Raw genomic sequence first — 18,528 nt, 5'->3', positions numbered from 1 at the left:
TTTCTACTGTTATCCTTGTGAAAATAGAAGAATTGGGGCTAAAATAAATCATCGTTTTTGCGGAAAAAAAGTGATTTTTCTTTTATTTTCATGGGTCAATGTTATAAATTTCTGTGAAGCACCTGTGGGACCAAGGTGCTCACCACACATCCAGGTAAGTTCCTTGAGGGTTCTGGTTTCCAAAATGGAGTCGCTTGTGGGAGTTTTTCACTGTTTATACACATTAGGGGCTCTCCAGACATGACATGTTGTCTGGTCTTGATTCCAGACAGGTTTTTCTTTCAAATATTCATGCAGTGCTCCTTCCCTTCCGAGCCCTGCCGTGCACCCAAACAGTGGATTTCCCACACACATGGCGTATCTGCATACTTAGGAGAAATGGCACGACATATGTTGCGGTTCATGTTCTCCTTTTTACCCTTGGGGAAAAAAAAAAAAAAATCTAAAGTAACATTTTTGTGAAAAAGTAAAATGTTCATCATTTTCCTTTGACATAGTGCTTTGGTTCCTGTGAAGCACCTGAAAGGTTAATAAATTTCTTGAATGTGATTTTGAACAACTTGAGGGGGGTGCAGTTTTAAGATTGGTGTCCCGTTTGGGTATTTCCTGTCATATAGGCCCCTCAGAGTCACTTCAAATGTGAGGTGGTCTCTAAAAAAAAAAAAAAAAAAAAAAGTTTTGCAAATATTGTTGTAAAAATGAGAAGTCGTTGGTCAACTTTTAACCCTTATAACTGCCTAACAAAAAATTGTTTCCAAAATTGTGCTGATGTAAAGTAGACATGTGCAAAATGTTATTTATTAACTATTTTGTGATTTAACTGTATAAAATTAAAATTTGAAAATTGCAATATTTTCACAATTTTTGCCAAATTTCCATTTTATCACAAATAAACGCAAGTCATATCAAATATATTTTACCAGTATCGTAAAGTACAATATGTCAAGATAAAAAAAAATTCTTAGAATCACCAGGATCCGTTGAAGCATTCCAGAGTTATGACCTCATAACGGGACAGTGATCAAATTTGATGAGGTCCCTAAAAATTAAAATGGTTTTTGAAATGTTGTTGTAAAAATAGGAAATCGCTTTATAGCCAAAAAAAAGTTCCAAAATTTTGCTGATGTAAAGTAGACATGTGGGACTGTTTTGTGTGACATTACTCTCTCTGGTTTAAGGGCATAAAAATTATAGTAAAAGTTTGAAAATTGCAAAATTTTCAAAATTTCTGTTTTTTTTTTTGTTGTTTTTTTTAAACAAATAAACGCAAGTCATCGAAAATTGTCTACCACTTTATCACGAAGTATATTATGTCACAAAAAGAGTCTCAAAATCAGTGGGATCTGTTAAAGCCTTCCACAGTTATTACCTCACAGTAACAGTGGTCAGAATTGTAAAATTTGACCTGGTCATGAAGATGAAAACAGGCTCTGGGTTGAAGGAGTTAAAGAAGTTGTGATTTTTAATGCTTCACTGTTGCACATATCAATAGGTCAAGTAAATATAAGACACTTTAATTGTGCAAATAGCCTCTTCAGGAAGAGAACTAGAACTCTAGTGCCACCTATTCTATGTAGCAAAGGCCTCTTACCCAGCTTTGCACTGATGAGTGGCAAACACCTCAAAGCAGGTGATTGAAAATGAGGTTACTGGTATGGTTTCTTATACCAAGTAATGTGGCAAGTCTGGTAAGAAAAGATTGATATTGAGTTTTAGCACGGTTACTTCTAGTAAGTGTTAGTAGAGTTTGAGCCCTATTCTTCTCTGAAGAGGCTCTTTGCAAATGTGTGATCTCCTCCATTCCTCTTTTGCTCCTGATTCTGTCTGGGGGCTATGGACATATTGTGGTCCTAAGCAAAATTCAAAATGAGGCCCCAGTTCCTACAGTTGCAGCACCAACACGATTCTGCAAAAGTTTTAGTTAAAAAATTGCAAAATCAATGCCCACTTGTCTCCCAATTGGATTCATTGCATGGCGTTCTTGGGTCTCTATCTGCACTGTAAGTGATGTCACTGTTCACCGGTAACAGGACCACAGTGCCTGTGATATGATGCAGTGGTAAGCTGAAAATCATTGTGTGGCGCGCTGTTCGAATCACCGGGCTGCTGCAGACTATCACAAGCTGATTGGTCTGTCATCACATCCGGTGCTGATGGAGCTAGGATTGTGGCAGTAGGTAAGTATGATTTATTTTACTGCCACTGGACAACATTACATTCATTCCAAATATCCTTTTTAATTCATTTTATTTTATTTTTTAAAAATTTTTTATTTACATTTAGGATAAAAATTGGTGTTGAGACTAAGAAGGAAAAAGAGCAACTGCAAAGTTTTTGTTATTGAATAAAGTTAACACTGAAAAATAAAATCTATGGCTAGAAAGTTGTAATACTCTTTAATGGCGGAGATTAACAGATTTAAATCATATCAGAGAACATACAAATACTTAAGGCCTTTTTATGAGGCATCAGGAGAAAGAGAAAGGGTCTTAAATGATATTTTATTGCAAAAGACATTATTTGTCTAGAGCCTTGGGGACTGTGAGTGTTCAGTAAGCTGTGCGGAGAAGGGTGCTAGACAGATGATCTATTTGCATTTTCTTTTATGTTCTTGTGAGTGTCTGTAAAGCTGTCAGGTTGAAGGAGCCAGTTTATCAGTGAAGGGATGAGAGAGATAAGTTGGTTTCATTCCATATGTTTGGACTGGCTACTGTAGTTATTGCCCCCATGTGTCGTTGAAGACCTTTGTGGTGGTTTGTTTTTACCGAGTCTACATTTTAGCACATTCAAATGTGATTTTATCCCTTATTCCTATAATGCTACCATAATGTGTATGCGGAGTCCCTGGAGCCCTGTGAAAAGCACTTAGGAATTTGTGCAGTGAACCTAACGCACACCTCTAAGAGTATGTGTCCTCAGCAAACCTTTGTGTGGGGACAGAAAATCTGCAGCTCCAAAAAGTTATGAAATATTAATTCCAGCTCACCCAGTTGCTCTAAGCTCATCCACCTGGAGCTGAAACACTGGCCTCGCCCTGGCCTCCCAACAAGGATAATACAAAAAATTGGAGTCCGGCTCACCAGGACTGGATTTTCCTTTTCTTTTTCAAAAGAAATTCTAGTGCAATCAAAAGAAAAATGTACATGGTCGACATGACCCAGTCGACGTGTTTCGACTGCACTAAGCAGTCTTAGGCTAGTTTCACACTAGAGTTCTCGGGCGCAGCGCTCGCCCGCTGCTAAACCCCACCCCCTGGCCGCGCCCCCCTCCGGTCCATTCCTCCTCTGATCGCATGACTCTGCATGCGATCAGTGTACCCTATATTTAGTGTTGGGTACGCTGACCGTGCGCTGGTATGATTTTGCTGTGTTGCAGTTTTGTGCGCTGGGCGCAGCACCAGCAAAATCACACCAGCGCAGGTCAGGGTACCAAACGCTAAATATAGGGTACGCTGATCACATGCAGCGTCATGCGATCAGAGGAGGAACTGACCGGAGGGGGGCGCGGCTTAGCGGCGCCCGAGAACGCTAGTGTGAAACTATCCTTACTCATGACCCAGGGACCACAGTACTTGGGCCGACAACTGTATTTTGCCAGCCACTGGCCCATTAATTTCTTCTCTCTATGAGCATGTGCACAGTGATCACTTCTAGACGCTGAGGCGCGTGCAATGAAAGCTACATCCCGACATCAGTGCCAGGATGGACTGTATTTATATTTTTTTCTTCAAAAGCCATGAGGTGCCTTTGTTTGATATGTATAAACACAAGGATTACACCCCATACAATTTTTGGTCTTTTCTCCCTCCTGTAGGCAGCGGCTCTTCCAATGCAAAGCTGCCATCTGTCCAGGCGGTGGACTCTGTGCTAGAAGATTCTGCTTCTCACATGAGGTAAGTCTGTTTTCTGCAGTCACACTGGTTAACCTGTGGAGATTAGTTTCCTGATGGTCATAAATAAGAAGCCCTATTTTTTTTCTTTTTTTTTTTTTTTCACCCTGCCGAGTTCATCTCTTTACAAATTTAGGATGGTGACATAATAGTCCTGAAAATGAACTTTTGTCTTCCATTAACTTATTGTTTTGAGGCTTGTTCAGGACTCCGATATTGGGCTGCAGTTTCCTTTTGAGGGAGGAGGGGCATGCTCAGCCGCTTGTGCTTAGGGAAGATTCTGAATCGTGTGTGTATGGCTGACCTTGAAGAGAACGTGTCAGCTGGATTTAGCCCTATCAACTAAAAGGCATGTCTACAATGGTGCTGAGATTCTGATTAATTTGATACCTGATGTGAATACATCCACTCAGTAGCTGACAGCGCAGGGACATGGTCTGGTTATAACACAGCTCCGGTGCAGGGAAGGACAAGAGTATACAGACATTACAGCAGGGGATCGCAGCTGATTCTTTTTGTGAGGTAAAATATTTCCCTGCTTGTTTATAAACAATGTTTTACCTCATAGAAAGAATCAGCTGTGTTCCCCTGCTGTCATGTCTGTATACTCTATCAGACCATGTTCCTGTACGGTCAGACACAGCCATTACACAGTACACAGCAGGAGCACATTTATAAGATTATCTCAGCACAGGAATTTTTTATTTTTGAGCACATCCAGTTGTGGAATTTATTTTTCCAAGATCTATTGATTATAATTAACTTTTGTTCTTGAGAAACCCCTTTTAAGATTGCTGTTTAGCTGAAAACAGAATTGACGTCAGTCTTGCCACACATTGGGACAAAAAACTGGCATGACTGCAACATGTAGTTATACCACTAATGGAATGTTTAAGTAAAGTATACATTTTCTAATATTTGTAAAGATACCCATAATTTGATGGCAGCTGCGGGACCCTCACCTAGTAAGAGAACAGGGCACAGCCTTCGCCATTGCATTCTGCCCATTCCAGTAGATAATGACCCTGCACTTATTACACAATTATGGCATATTTTGTTGAATGCCTTTCTGTGTATGTGATTGTAGGCTTTTTGGTCTGAGGCATTGTTTTTCATATTGGTTTTAATGACCTAGTCATCACTAATGTAGATCTTTGTCTTGTATTGTAATTCTGCGGTCCAATCGTGGTCTACCTCTACAATTGGTTGTCTCAGTCATTGCAGTATTTGCAATGTTCTTACAGCAGGGCAGATAAGTGATTAGTCCCTTAGTAAGGGTACGTGTATACAATATCTTTTTCAGAAAGTTCTGTTTGCCTGCTGCAAGCAGTGAACATACTGCACAGCAGTGTAAAAACAAAAGTGCACAATGTTTCGTCACTTCATTTAACCGCTTCAGGGTTTCAAAACCGTGACTTTGCTAGAAGAAATGGTATGTTCATTCTTCTTCTTGTTATTCATTTTTTACATAACAGAAAAAAAGATAGTGGTGTCAGAGCCACCGAGACAAACCCAAACTGCAAAGCCACGTTACTCTCTCCGCCTTTGGACAAATCACTTACATCCGAAGGAAGTGAAAGCTGCTGCTCTCTCACTTCCTCTGGATGTATGTGTCTTGTCCAAAGGTGGAGAGAGTGAAGTGAGCTCTGATATTGCCATGGTTATCTCGTGAGGTAACCATTAGAACCATTAGTGATGAGCTAGTATACTCGTTTCTCGGGTTTTCCTGAGCATGCTCTGGTGATCTCAGAGTATTTTGGCGTGCTCGACACAGCTGCATGATTTGCGGCTTCTAGCCACCCTGAATACATGTGTGAAATTCCGAACAAACAGGCCTTCCCCACATGTATTCAGCCTGTCTAGCAGCTGCAAATCATGCAGCTGCGTTGACAAACACTAAATCTCCGACCACGCCAAAATACTTGGAGGACACCCGAACATGCTCGGGAAAACCCGAGCAACAAGTGTACTCGCTCATCACTAGTAATCATGCCACGTGATCCCCGGAGAGCCAGACCCGGCCGACACCACTTACACATCTCTGGAGGTGAGTGTAGGTGTTATTTTACAGGTGGATTAAGAAGTCGTCGTCTGACTAGTGGACTACCCCTTTTAAAGACGTTGTGTGCACATGCCCGAACAGTGGCTTGTCTAGTTTACAAAATTTGCTTACAAATACACTGTTAAATGATTAATATTATCCCACAACCCAAAACAACTGTTAAGCACATTTAACTCTCTCCTCCGCCCACCACTGACACCTCCAACTCCCCTCATCTCTGCTGAGGTCTTTGCCACCTACTTCAAAAACAAGATCGACCAAACAAGGCAAACTTTTACAGTTCCACCACCCCAACCACTCCACATACCAGAGCTCTGCCTTAATAACCTCCCTCTGCAACATCACTGAAGGAGAGCTTACTCATCTCCTTTCCAAATCACACCTCACTACCCGTGCACTTGACCCCATCCCTTCCTACCTGCTCCCCAACCTCACTAACATGATCATTCCAGCCCTAACCCATCTCTTCAACCTATCCCTAACTTCTGGTACCTTCCCCTCTGCCTTCAAACATGTCACCATAACACCCATCCTCAAAAAATCAAACCTTGACCCAACTGCTATGCCTAGCTATCGCCCCATATCACTGCTCCCGTTTGCTTCCAATCTCCTTGAACAGCATGTCCATGCTCAACTTTCCTCCCACCTCTCATCTAACTCCCTCCTTGACATCCTGCAATCTGGCTTCTGCCCCCACCATTCCACTGAAACTGCCCTGACCAAAATTACTAATGACTTACAGCCAAAGCTAACAGACAGTTCTCCATCCTCTTCCTTCTCAACCTGTCCTCTGCCTTTGACACAGTTGACCACTGCCTACTGCTACAGATTCTTTCTTCCCTTGGCATCAAAGACCTTGCCCTGTCCTGGTTTTCCTCATACCTTTCTGACCGCACATTCAGCGTTTACAAATCCCACACTACCTCCTCATCCCGCCCCCTCTCAGTTGGAGTCCCCCAAGGCTCTGTCCTGGGACCTCTACTTTTTTCCATCTATACTATTGGACTAGGACAACTCATATAGTCCCATGGCTTCCAGTACGACCTGTATGCAGATGACACTCAGATCTGCCTCTCTGGCCCAGATGTCACCTCTCTGCTGGCCAGAATCCCGGAGTGTCTAGCAGCCATATCCTCCTTTTTCACCTCTTGCTTCCTAAAACTCAATGTAGACAAAACTGAACTCATTATCTTTCCTCCATCTCGTGTATCTTCCCTACCCGATCTATCTATTATGGTAAACAGCATCACGCTCTCTCCCGCACCTGAAATCCGCTGCCTCGGAGTAACTCTCTACTCTGCCCTGTCCTTCAAACCACACGTCCAAACTCTTGCCACCTCCTGTCGCTCCAACTCAAAAATATTTCCAGAATCCGTCCCTTCCTCAACCCTCAATCTACTAAAACTCTTGTACTTGCCCTCATAATCTCCCGCCTTGACTACTGCAACACTCGCCTCTGTGGCCTCCCTGCTAACTCTCTTGCACCACTCCAGTCTGTCCTCAATTCTGCTGCCCGACTAATCCACCTCTCTCTTCGCTACTCCCCTGTCTCTCCCCTCTGCAAATCCCTCCATGGGCTCCCAATTCCCAACGAATCCAGTTCAGACTACTAACACTGACCTACAAAGCTATCCACAACCTTTCCCCTCCCTATATCTCTGAACTAATCTCCCAATACCTTCCCTCACGTAATCTTTGATCCTCCCAAGACCTCCTACTCTCCTCCACACTTATTCACTCCTCACACAACCGCCTCCAAGATTTCTCCAAAATATCCCCTATCCTCTGGAATTCCATGCCTCAACACGTCCGATTGTCCACCACCCTCGGATCCTTCAAACAGAACCTGAAAACCCATCTTTTCAGGAAAGCTTACAGCCTGCAATAACCATTCTGCCGCCTCATCACCACCAGAGCTGCTGCACCCCCGACCTTCTGTCTCTTCCCCACTATCCCGTAGAATGCAAGTCCGCAAGGACAAGGTCCTCTCCCCTCTGCACCAGTCTGTCAATGTAAATTTGTTTACTGTTAACGATATCTATAATTTTGTATGTAACCCCCTTCTCATGTACAGCACCATGGAATTAATGGCGCTATATAAATAAATAATATAGAGGGTCATCTTTTCAGGACCCTTATCTTTTGGTCATGGCAGAGTGGTTTCAAACAGATTGTTATCCTGGAGGACAGTTTTTTCTGTTGTTGACACTGCAAAGGAATCATGTACTTATTGTTAGATTTGCCCACCAGTTACATCTCATTTTTGGAGGTTTCAGCATGAGGACACTTCACTTTGTAGAGATTGTCAAGGGAAGAACCTCTCATAGAATCATCCGTCTCTGAATGTTAACTAAATATTCTGACTTTCCCAATATTTTGGGTGACACATTTTTTTGCCCTTAGTATTACAGAGCGTCTGGAACATGCACTGGAAAAGGCAGCTCCACTCCTGAGGGAGATCTTTGTGGACTTCGCCCCATTTCTATCTCGTACACTTCTAGGAAGTCATGGCCAAGAGTTACTGATAGAGGGGACAAGTAAGTATAAAGCTCGTTTTATGGGAAGGTAACATCAGTTGCATCTTAAGTCATTGTGTAGTTGCTAGACCTGTGTTTGTGTGTATGTGGAAATGTCTCTTGTAGTTGCATATAGGGGCTTGTTCACGGGTTTGACGCTCTGCATTGTGAGGTTCGGTCAGATCTTCGGCTCTTCTTTATGGATCCAGTGGAGACAAGTGTACATTTTTCATACAATGTGAAAAGGGTTACCTGAATAAAGTTATGTGATGTTTATTTTCATCAGAAATAATAAAGATTTAAAAGCAGAATCTGCACAAAATCTAACACATGAGAACAGTCCCTAATGGCCTATAGATGGAGAGCTAAATTCAGATTGGGTTTCTATAAGTTGAAGATTAAACATTGGCATACTTGATTACAGAGTAAAAAGCTGATGTTTACCCACTTGGTACCTCTGGAACTTCTAGAAGTGGCTTATAGCTGATTTAGAGAGACTGTATCACCAATATAACGTTACTGTCTTATCACTAATACCACTTCTTTTTGCAAACTGGCTTTAATAACCTTTCCATATTTGTGTGGTATTTGTGTAGCTTGTGTTGCCAAAAGCCCCATATACAGGCCACAGGGTATCCAGACATCCTTAAATGTATGATATGCATTTCCTACATGAATCTTGCGATTGTAGGGTAATTTTATGACATCTTAGGCTTGTGACTTCTAAGCTTTTTCATAGCACTACAACATTAAAGACCATGACAGGTTTTGATTAAGAGGGTCAGGAATAAAAAAATTAAATGTAGCTTATAATTGTCGGTGACATCTGAATAATACAGTTCTTAAAGCCCCTATACACAGTAGATGGAAGTACAGTCATGGCCAAAAGTTTTGAGAATGACACAAATATTAATTTTTACAAAGTCTACTGCTTCATTTTTTCTAATGGCAATTTGCATATACTCCAGAATGTTATAAAGAGTGATCAGCTTAACAGCAATTACTTCCAAGTCAATATTTGCCTAGAAAATGAACTTTATCCCTCAAAACACATTTCAACATCATTGCAGCCCTGCCTTAAAAGGACCAGCTAACATCGTTTCAGTGATTGCTCCATTAACACAGGTGTGGGTGTTGATGAGGACAGAAGAGAAACAATGATGCCAAGCACCAGCCTCCTTTTAAAGTGTCCAGTGGTGTCAGTCTGTCATGATTAAGTAAGAATGACACCACTGGACACTTTAAAAGGAGGCTGGTGCTTGGTATCATTGTTTCTCTTCTGTTAACTATGGTTATCTCTAAAGAAACACATGCAGTCATCATTGCACTGCACAAAAATGGCCTAACAGGGAAGAGTATCGCAGCTAGAAAGATTGCACCTCAGTCAACAATCTATCGCATCCTCAAGAACTTCAAGGAGAGAGGTTCCCTTGTTGCCAAAAAGGCTCCAGGGCGCCCAAGAAAGACCAGCAAGCGCCAGGACCGTCTCTTAAAAGTGTTTCAGCTGCGGGATCGAGCTACCAGCAGTGCAGAGCTTGCTCAGGAATGGCAGCAGGCGGGTGTGAGTGCATCTGCACGCACTGTGAGGCAGAGACTCTTGGAGCAAGGCCTGGTCTCAAGGAGGGCAGCAAAGAAGCCACTTCTCTCCAGAAAAAATATCAAGGACAGACTGATATTCTGCAAGAGGTACAGGGAGTGGACTGCTGAGGACTGGGGTAAAGTCATTTTCTCTGATGAATCCCCGTTTCGATAGTTTGGGACATCTGGAAAACGGCTTATTCGGAGAAGACCAGGTGAGCGCTACCACCAGTCTTGTCTCATGCCAACTGTCAAGCATCCTGAAACCATTCATGTGTGGGGTTGCTTCTCAGCCAAGGGAATGGGCTCTCTCTCAGTCTTGCCTAAAAAACACAGCCATGAATAAAGAATGGTACCAGAATGTCCTCCAAGAGCAACTTCTCCCAACCGTCCAACAACAGTTTGGCGATCAACAATGCCTTTTTCAACATGATGGAGCACCTTGCCATAAAGCAAAGGTGATAACTAAACGGCTCAGGGAACAAAACATAGAGATTTTGGGATCATGGCCTGGAAACTCCCCAGATCTTAATCCCATTGAGAACTTGTGGTCAATCATCAAGAGACGGGTGGACAAACAAAAACCTTCAAATTCAGGTAAAATAAAAGCATTGATTTTGCAAGAATGGACTGCTATCAGTCAGGATTTGATCCAGAAGTTGATTGAGAGCATGCCAGGGAGAATTGCTGAGGTCCTGAAGAAGAAGGGTCAACGCTGCAAATATTGACTTGCTGCATTAACTCATTCTAAGTGTCAATATAACCTTTTGCTACGCATAATATGATTGCAATTATATTTCTGTATGTGATAAAAACATCTGACAAACACATAAAAACCAGAGGCCAGCAGATCATGTGAAAATATAATATTTGTGTCATTCTGAAAACTTTTGGCCATGACTGTAGACCATACCCGATAATGCGGATTGGTGTTTATGGGGACTTTCCACTCTCTTCCTACAAAAGATGATATTGTGGGATAGAAAAATTGGGCAGTTGAAATTTCTATTCCTGAACCTTTTGTTCTCAGGTTAGATAAATCACTTTCTGAAGTGTCCAATGTCTGAAGAGGCAATTTGCATATTAAATTTCCCAGAGGAGCATTGCACTGCGAATAAGCTTCCTTACCTTGATAAGCCAGAGCTGTCACTCTCCACAAGGAGAAACCTTACCCCTTAGGCCTGTTTCACACTTCCGTTTTTTCAAATCCGTCAAAATCCGTTGTTTTCCGTAAAAAAACGGATCCGCCATTTTTTGCATGATCCGTTTTTTTTTGTCCCATAGACTTCCATTACGGTTACCGCGGATCCGTCAAAAAAACGGATCCGTTTTTAAAAAAACGGATCCGTTTGCATCAGTTTCCGTCAAAAAAACGGAAACGGATCCGTTTGGCGGACACAAAAACGGAAGTGTGAAACAGGCCTTAGACCTCAGTCCAGAGCCTCTCATCTAGCCAAATCAGTTCTCATACTTTGCACTGACGAGGGCCAATAGCCCGAAACACTGTATCTTCAAATTGAGATTCTGATTTGGCTTTAATCCCAAGTCATATTGCAAGACTCGTTAAAGGGTCCATTGTGTCTTGTTGGTTCGCTACTACCAACAGGTGGTGCTATAGAGTTCAAGTCCTTTTTCTCTCTGAAGAGGCAATTTTCATATTGAAGTGTCCAATGGCATTTCTCCACTTCCAGTGAAACCACCTGAACAGTTGGGCAAGCTGAGTGTTGGAGTATGAGGCAGTCGTATGGCTGTCTGTCATTCCAACATTTGGCCGACAGCTATCTCGTGTGTCCCATTTACTTATAGCCAACAATGCCCGAAACTGTCAGATGCATAGCTAGCTGCTGATGTCTCACTGTTCAGACTTCCTTCTCTGACTGGTGCTGCACCAAGGTAAGGTCGGCACCAGTTCTCGCTTCCTTATTTTACTGTATGAGAGCCAAGATATTTTATATGATCCCAGTGATTTTACACTAACTCCCGGTTCTGTATTACAAGACATTTACCTCTTTAGTGCTTGGATTACTTTGTATTAACAAGATATATGAATTTGTCAAATAAAATCTATTATATAAGTGGTCTGGTCTGATCTACACCAGGATTTTACCAGATCTAGTTCCTTCAACTCAATCTTGGGATTATAAACGATATGAAATATCATATTGGTAACTTAGGTTTGCTTAGGTTTATTATTGGCCAAGGGTCAAAGTACTCGCGAGAGTTTTTGGGATGTCTGCTGCCACTACTTGATTGATAGAGGGCTGAAGTAAAGGGACTGCGATGGAGAAAGCAAAGGTCAATGACCCATTTCCCTTCTCTGCATATATAATGAAATTGCTGTTTTCGATAGAAAGAATTTGCATGTCATGTTTTACACTTCTGAAGACAACGTGCAAAGAAACCAGAACATGTCCATGATTGATTATAAATGTATGATTAATACATAATAAAGAAATATTACGGGCATCTTTATTCTGAGAAATGTCTCTTACCTTTGCTTATATGTAGAACAACTGGGAAAAAAAAAACAATGGCGCAATAGTGTCTTATCTGAGTAACTAGGACAATAGAGTACAGGGAATTGCTCACCTGATCAGGTTGTGCACCACCGCACGTACTGCGCCGAGTCAGCCTGCTGCAGACCTGTGCGACCGTCCACCATACAAGTAGTAGGGAAAAAGTGTGGGGTTTTTTTTGTTGTTTTTTTTCTGCGCTGTCAAGTATACCAATGATAATTCCAGAGGAAGGAGCAAGAACCAGAATAAAATAAAGGAATGCGGCTTATTGTTGATGCGTTTTTTTTCCCCCCACCATAAAAGATCACTTAGGTCAGTCTTGCTCTTGGACTCAATGGAGGGAATCCATGATAAGGTGATAAGTATTTATGGTGGGCCAATCATCGTAACATTCTGCACCTGCATTGGTATAAATTTATAATTAATATTTTCTCCCATCTTTATGTTGGTGCTTATGTTTTTTGCCTCTGATGGAAATTTTTCTTTTTCGTTTTGTTTTTAAAGGCCTGGTGTGCATGAAGTCTAGTAGCTCTGTTGTGGAGTTGGTCATGCTTCTCTGCTCCCAGGTATGTATCATTAAATACTGTTATGCATCATCATTAAGTGAAAGGATGATTTTCCAGCACACAGGGTTTGAAATAATTTTTCTTATTCAGGGATCACATAAAAGCCACAAGACGACCTCCATATGTGTTGTTGCTGGCCAGGTGCACACCACAAATCAGATCGTGCTCGGACCTTTGTTAGTCTATGGGGCCATGCACATGTCCAATCCGAAACGAGAAAAACATTGCAGCAAATCAGAGTTTGATTCGATATTCAGATCACACTCAGCCATGCAAGTCAGTGAGTGCTTGGAAATCATAGGACTGCACTTGGATACCATCTGAGTGCAGTCCGATTTCTGCACACGGACACCATGGAGAAGTTTTGTTCTCCATCTCCTCTACACAGTTGTGCTCTAATTTTTTTCATCTGAGAGAATTGGATCACACCATGCTGTGACACTCTGGTCAGAGTTTGATCAGACTGTTATTTGTATAATCATCCCGATTCTCTTGGATGAGACTCTACGGCCGTCTGACCCTAGACTAAGACGTACTGCGATGTGCACCCCTTAAAGTTGTTCTCTTAATGAATCTTATGTGGTGCCTAGGCTTGGTGTGCATTTTAGGGTTGTTTCTTCTGTAATACAAAGGTTCAAGATTGTGCATTGTGAGGAAGTATAACCTTTGCTACATCTGTAGCTAGGTGATTGGTAAGCATAAAAGATGCAATGATCGAGGTGGGATAACAGGGACACCTTTGATAGAAGAAGAGAGTCCATGCTGAGATGTGCCTTACGTTGAGCCTCAGTTTATTCAATGTAGTCTCAAAGAGCTAATGTAACCCAAGTACTCTGGAGATGTAGAATTTGGTATTAAAGGGATATTTCCAGGTGGTTCATGCCGCCCAAGCCACAGGCAGCATGAATAGCAGCCTGGCTCTATGATTGCGATCAGAAATATTATACTCTGGAACAGCGTCGGACTGGAACACCTTGGGCCCACCAGAGAAAATCATTCTTGGGGCCCACTATGTAGCTGCATAGAGTTAAATACCAGACCACCAATTATGCGGTAAAACACGCTAATATCCGGGTATAATATAAGGTTGTACATGTCTTAATTATGTAGCAGGAGTTGGGGTAGCCCCCTCATAGAATATAAAGCAGCCCCCTCACATAGTATAATGCAGCCATCTCATAGAATATAATGCAGCCATCTCATAGAATATAATACTGCCCCCCTCATAGGGTATAATACTGCCCCCCTCATAGGGAATAATGCACCCCCTCATAGGGTATAATGCACCCCCTCATAGGGTATAATGCACCCCCTCATAGGGTATAATACTGCCCCCCTCATAGGGAATAATGCACCCCCTCATAGGGAATAATGCACCCCCTCATAGGGAGTAATGCACCCCCTCATAGGGAATAATGCTGCCCCCTCATAGGGTATAATACTGCCCCCCTCATAGGGTATAATACTGCCCCCCTCATAGGGTATAATACTGCCCCCCTCATAGGGAATAATGCACCCCCACATAGGGTATAATGCTGCCTCCTCATAGGGTATAATACTGCCCCCCTCATAGGGTATAATACTGCCCCCCTCATAGGGAATAATGCACCCCCTCATAGAATATAATACTGCCCCCCTCATAGGGTATAATACTGCCCCCCTCATAGGGAATAATGCACCCCCTCATAGGGAATAATGCACCCCCTCATAGGGAATAATGCACCCCCTCATAGGGAATAATGCACCCCCTCATAGGGAATAATGCACCCCCTCATAGGGTATAATACTGCCCCCCTCATAGGGTATAATACTGCCCCCCTCATAGGGTATAATACTGCCCCCCTCATAGGGTATAATACTGCACCCCCTCATAGGGTATAATGCTGCCTCCTCATAGGGTATAATACTGCCCCCCTCATAGGGAATAATGCATCCCCTCATAGGGTATAATACTGCCCCCCTCATAGGGTATAATACTGCCCCCCTCATAGGGTATAATGCACCCCCTCATAGGGTATAATGCACCCCCTCATAGGGAATAATGCTGCCCTCCTCATAGGGTATAATGCTGCCTCCTCATAGGGTATAATGCTGCCCCCCTCATAGGGAATAATGCTGCCCCCCTCATAGGGTATAATACTGCCTCCTCATAGGGTATAATACTGCCCCCCTCCTAGGGAATAATGCATCCCCTCATAGGGTATAATGCTGCCCCCCTCATAGGGTATAATACTGCCCCCCTCATAGGGTATAATACTGCCCCCCTCATAGGGTATAATACTGCCCCCCTCATAGGGAATAATGCATCCCCTCATAGGGAATAATGCTGCCTCCTCATAGGATATAATGCTGCCTCCTCATAGGATATAATGCTGCCTCCTCATAGGGTATAATGCTGCCCCCTCATAGGGAATAATGCACCCCCTTATAGGGTATAATGCTATATAGATATATAGATATAGAGTTAGATAGAAATAGATAGAAAGATAGATGTAGAAATAGATAGATATAGAGATAGATAGTAGATAATGGATAGAAAGTAGATAATGGATAGATATAGATAGAAAGATTCATAGAGATAGATAGAGATAGATATAAAGATAGATATAGAAAGAAATATAGATAGATAGATAGGTAGATAGATATAGAGATAGATAGAAAATAGATAATGGATAGATAGATATAGAGATAGATAGCTATAGATAGAAAGATATAGAGATAGATAGCTATAGATAGAAAGATATAGAGATAGATAGATAGATAGAGATAGATAATAGATAGAGATATACAGATATAATAATAATAATAATAATAATAATATAGACATATATAGATAGATATAGAGATAAATATATATAGATAGATGGCTATAAATAAAAATAGATATAGAGATATATAGAGATAGAGAGATAGATATAGAGATAGATATAGAGACAGATAGATATAGAAAGATAGATATAGAGATAGATATAGAGATAATAGCTAGATATAGAGATATGTATAGAGATAGATAGATATAGTTAGAAAGATAGATATAGAGATAGATAGAGATAGCTAGATAGATGGATAGATATAGATAATAGAGATAATAGATAGATATAATAGATATAGAGATAGATATAGAGATAGATGGATAGATCAATAGATAAAGAGAGAGAGATAGAGATTGATAGATAATGAGATATAGAGATAGATATAGAGATATAGTGTTAGATAGAAAGATAGATATAGAGATAGATAGATATAGAGATAGATATGGATATAGAGATAACAGATATAGAGATAGATAGATATAGAGATAATATATATAGATATAGAGATAATATATAGATAGCTATAGAGAGAGAGATATAGAGATAGATATAGAGAGAAATATATATATATATATAGGTAGATAGATATAGAGATAATAGATATAGAGATAGATAGATATAGATATAAAGATAGATAGAGATAGAGAGAGAGATGGATATAGATATACATAATAGATAGAGATAGATAGATAAAGATAGATAATAAATATAGAGATAACAGATAGATATAGAGAGAGAGTAAGAGAAAGATATAGAGATAGGTAGATATAGATAATAGAGATAGCTAGATAGACATAATAGATAGATATAGATAGATATAGATAGAAAGATAGATATAGAGATAGATGTAGAGATAGAAAGATAGATATAGAGAGAGCGATAGATAGAGATAGATATAGATAATAGATAGAGATAGATAGAGAAAGATAGATAGATATAGAGATAGATATAGAGATAGAAAGATAGATAGATATACAGAGAGATAGATATAGAGATAGAGAGAAATAGATAGATATAGAGAGATATAGAGAGAAATAGATATAGATATAGAGATAATAGATATATATAGAGATAGATAGATATAGAGAGATAGATACAGAGAAAAGATATAGAGATAAATAAAGATAGATAGATATATAGAGATAGATATAGAGATATAGAGATAGAGATATATAGATAGATAGCTATAGAGATATAGAGATAGATATAGAGAGAAATAGAGATAGATATAGATATAAAGATAGATATAGATATAGAGATAGAGCGATAGATAGCGAGAGATATAGATATAGAGATAGATAGATACAGAGAAAAGATATAGAGATAGATAACGGATAGATAAATAGATAGATAGGTATAGAGATAGATATAGATATTAGATAGAGATATATATAGATAAAGATAGATAGATATAGATGGTAGCTAGATAGATAATAAATATAGAGATAATAGATATAGAGATAGAGTAAGATAGATATAGAGATAGATAGACATAATAGATAGATATAGAGATATATATAGAAAGATATAGAGATAGATAGATAGATATAGAGATAGATGTAGAGATAGAAAGATAGATATAAAGATAGATAGATAGAGATAGATAGATAATATATAGATAGATATAGAGATAGATAGATATAGATAATAGATAGAGATAGAAAGATAGATAGATATAAGAGAGATAGAGAGAGAGATATATAGAGATATATTGAGAAATAGAGATAGATAGAGAGAGACAGATAGAGAGAGCGAGAGAGATATAAAAAAACAAAACACAATACTCACCTCTCCTCCTCGCTCCCACGCTGATCCCGGCTTCAGTGTCAGGAGCTGCCCCCTCTGCCAGACACACAGCGGGTGCGCGATGTAGTGACGTCATCGCGCACCGGCTGTGAGTCAGGAGCAGAGAGGACTGAGGGCGGCGCCGGCCCTGATTTACAGATGCAGAGCGGCTTACTGGGCTGGGGGCGGGGCCTCTGGGGGGGTGGAGACCTGAAATGATATTCACTGCTTCGCAGTGAATATTCATTTCTCTTTAGCAGCGGGGACAGGGGCTCCTGCCTCCTGACACCCGCTGCTGCTCCGCTGGCAGGGGCCCCCATAGCAGCTGCTCCGCTGGCAGGGGCCCCCATAGCAGCTGCATGGTGTGCGACACACCACTGGCTGGGGGCCCCTGGAGCAGCGGGGGCCCTAGGCAACTGCTGGCCCTGTATGCCTGCAGGTGCCAGGGCCCACCAGATGCCAGGGCCTACCGGAGAATCCTCCGGTTCCCCGGTGGGCCAGTCCGACGCTGCTCTGGAACGTTCCAGAGTTTCATAGGTAATGTGCTTTGAAGCTGGAGACCTGACTAGTCCGTTGTGGCCCTCGGCTGCCTCCTCCCAGCACTGCTGCATGTTGATGGGTCTCTCCCTTGTGTGTACATTGGGAGAGACCGGTCAGTTGTGTGCAGCGGTGCTAGTAAAAGCCGACTGTGGAAAAAGCCAGTCTAGTCTCATCTGTGGCTATGGTCCTTGGCTGTATCTTCAAAGTATGTTTACTCTGGAGCGTTTGAGTATAATATACCTAGCTGCAATCGTACAGCCAGG

At 41.3% G+C, this 18,528-nt stretch overlaps 1 protein-coding gene across 2 annotated transcripts in view; it reads left to right on the top strand.

Annotated features, from left to right (window-relative positions):
* Positions 1–18,528, top strand: part of LRBA (LPS responsive beige-like anchor protein) — a 920,035-nt gene that overhangs the window by 199,801 nt on the left and 701,706 nt on the right. For both annotated transcript variants that reach the window (XM_073576254.1, XM_073576253.1), the window contains exons 31-33: positions 3,814–3,892; positions 8,355–8,488; positions 13,066–13,127. In XM_073576254.1, the coding sequence (XP_073432355.1) occupies positions 3,814–3,892; positions 8,355–8,488; positions 13,066–13,127 (275 nt within the window). The remainder of the gene's footprint in view (positions 1–3,813; positions 3,893–8,354; positions 8,489–13,065; positions 13,128–18,528) is intronic.

This window comes from Dendrobates tinctorius, unplaced genomic scaffold, assembly GCF_039654945.1.
Source record: "Dendrobates tinctorius isolate UK_male_01 unplaced genomic scaffold, ASM3965494v1 ptg000008l, whole genome shotgun sequence".
NCBI lineage: Eukaryota > Metazoa > Chordata > Amphibia > Anura > Dendrobatidae > Dendrobates > Dendrobates tinctorius.
This window is presented reverse-complemented; position numbering and strand designations above follow the sequence as displayed.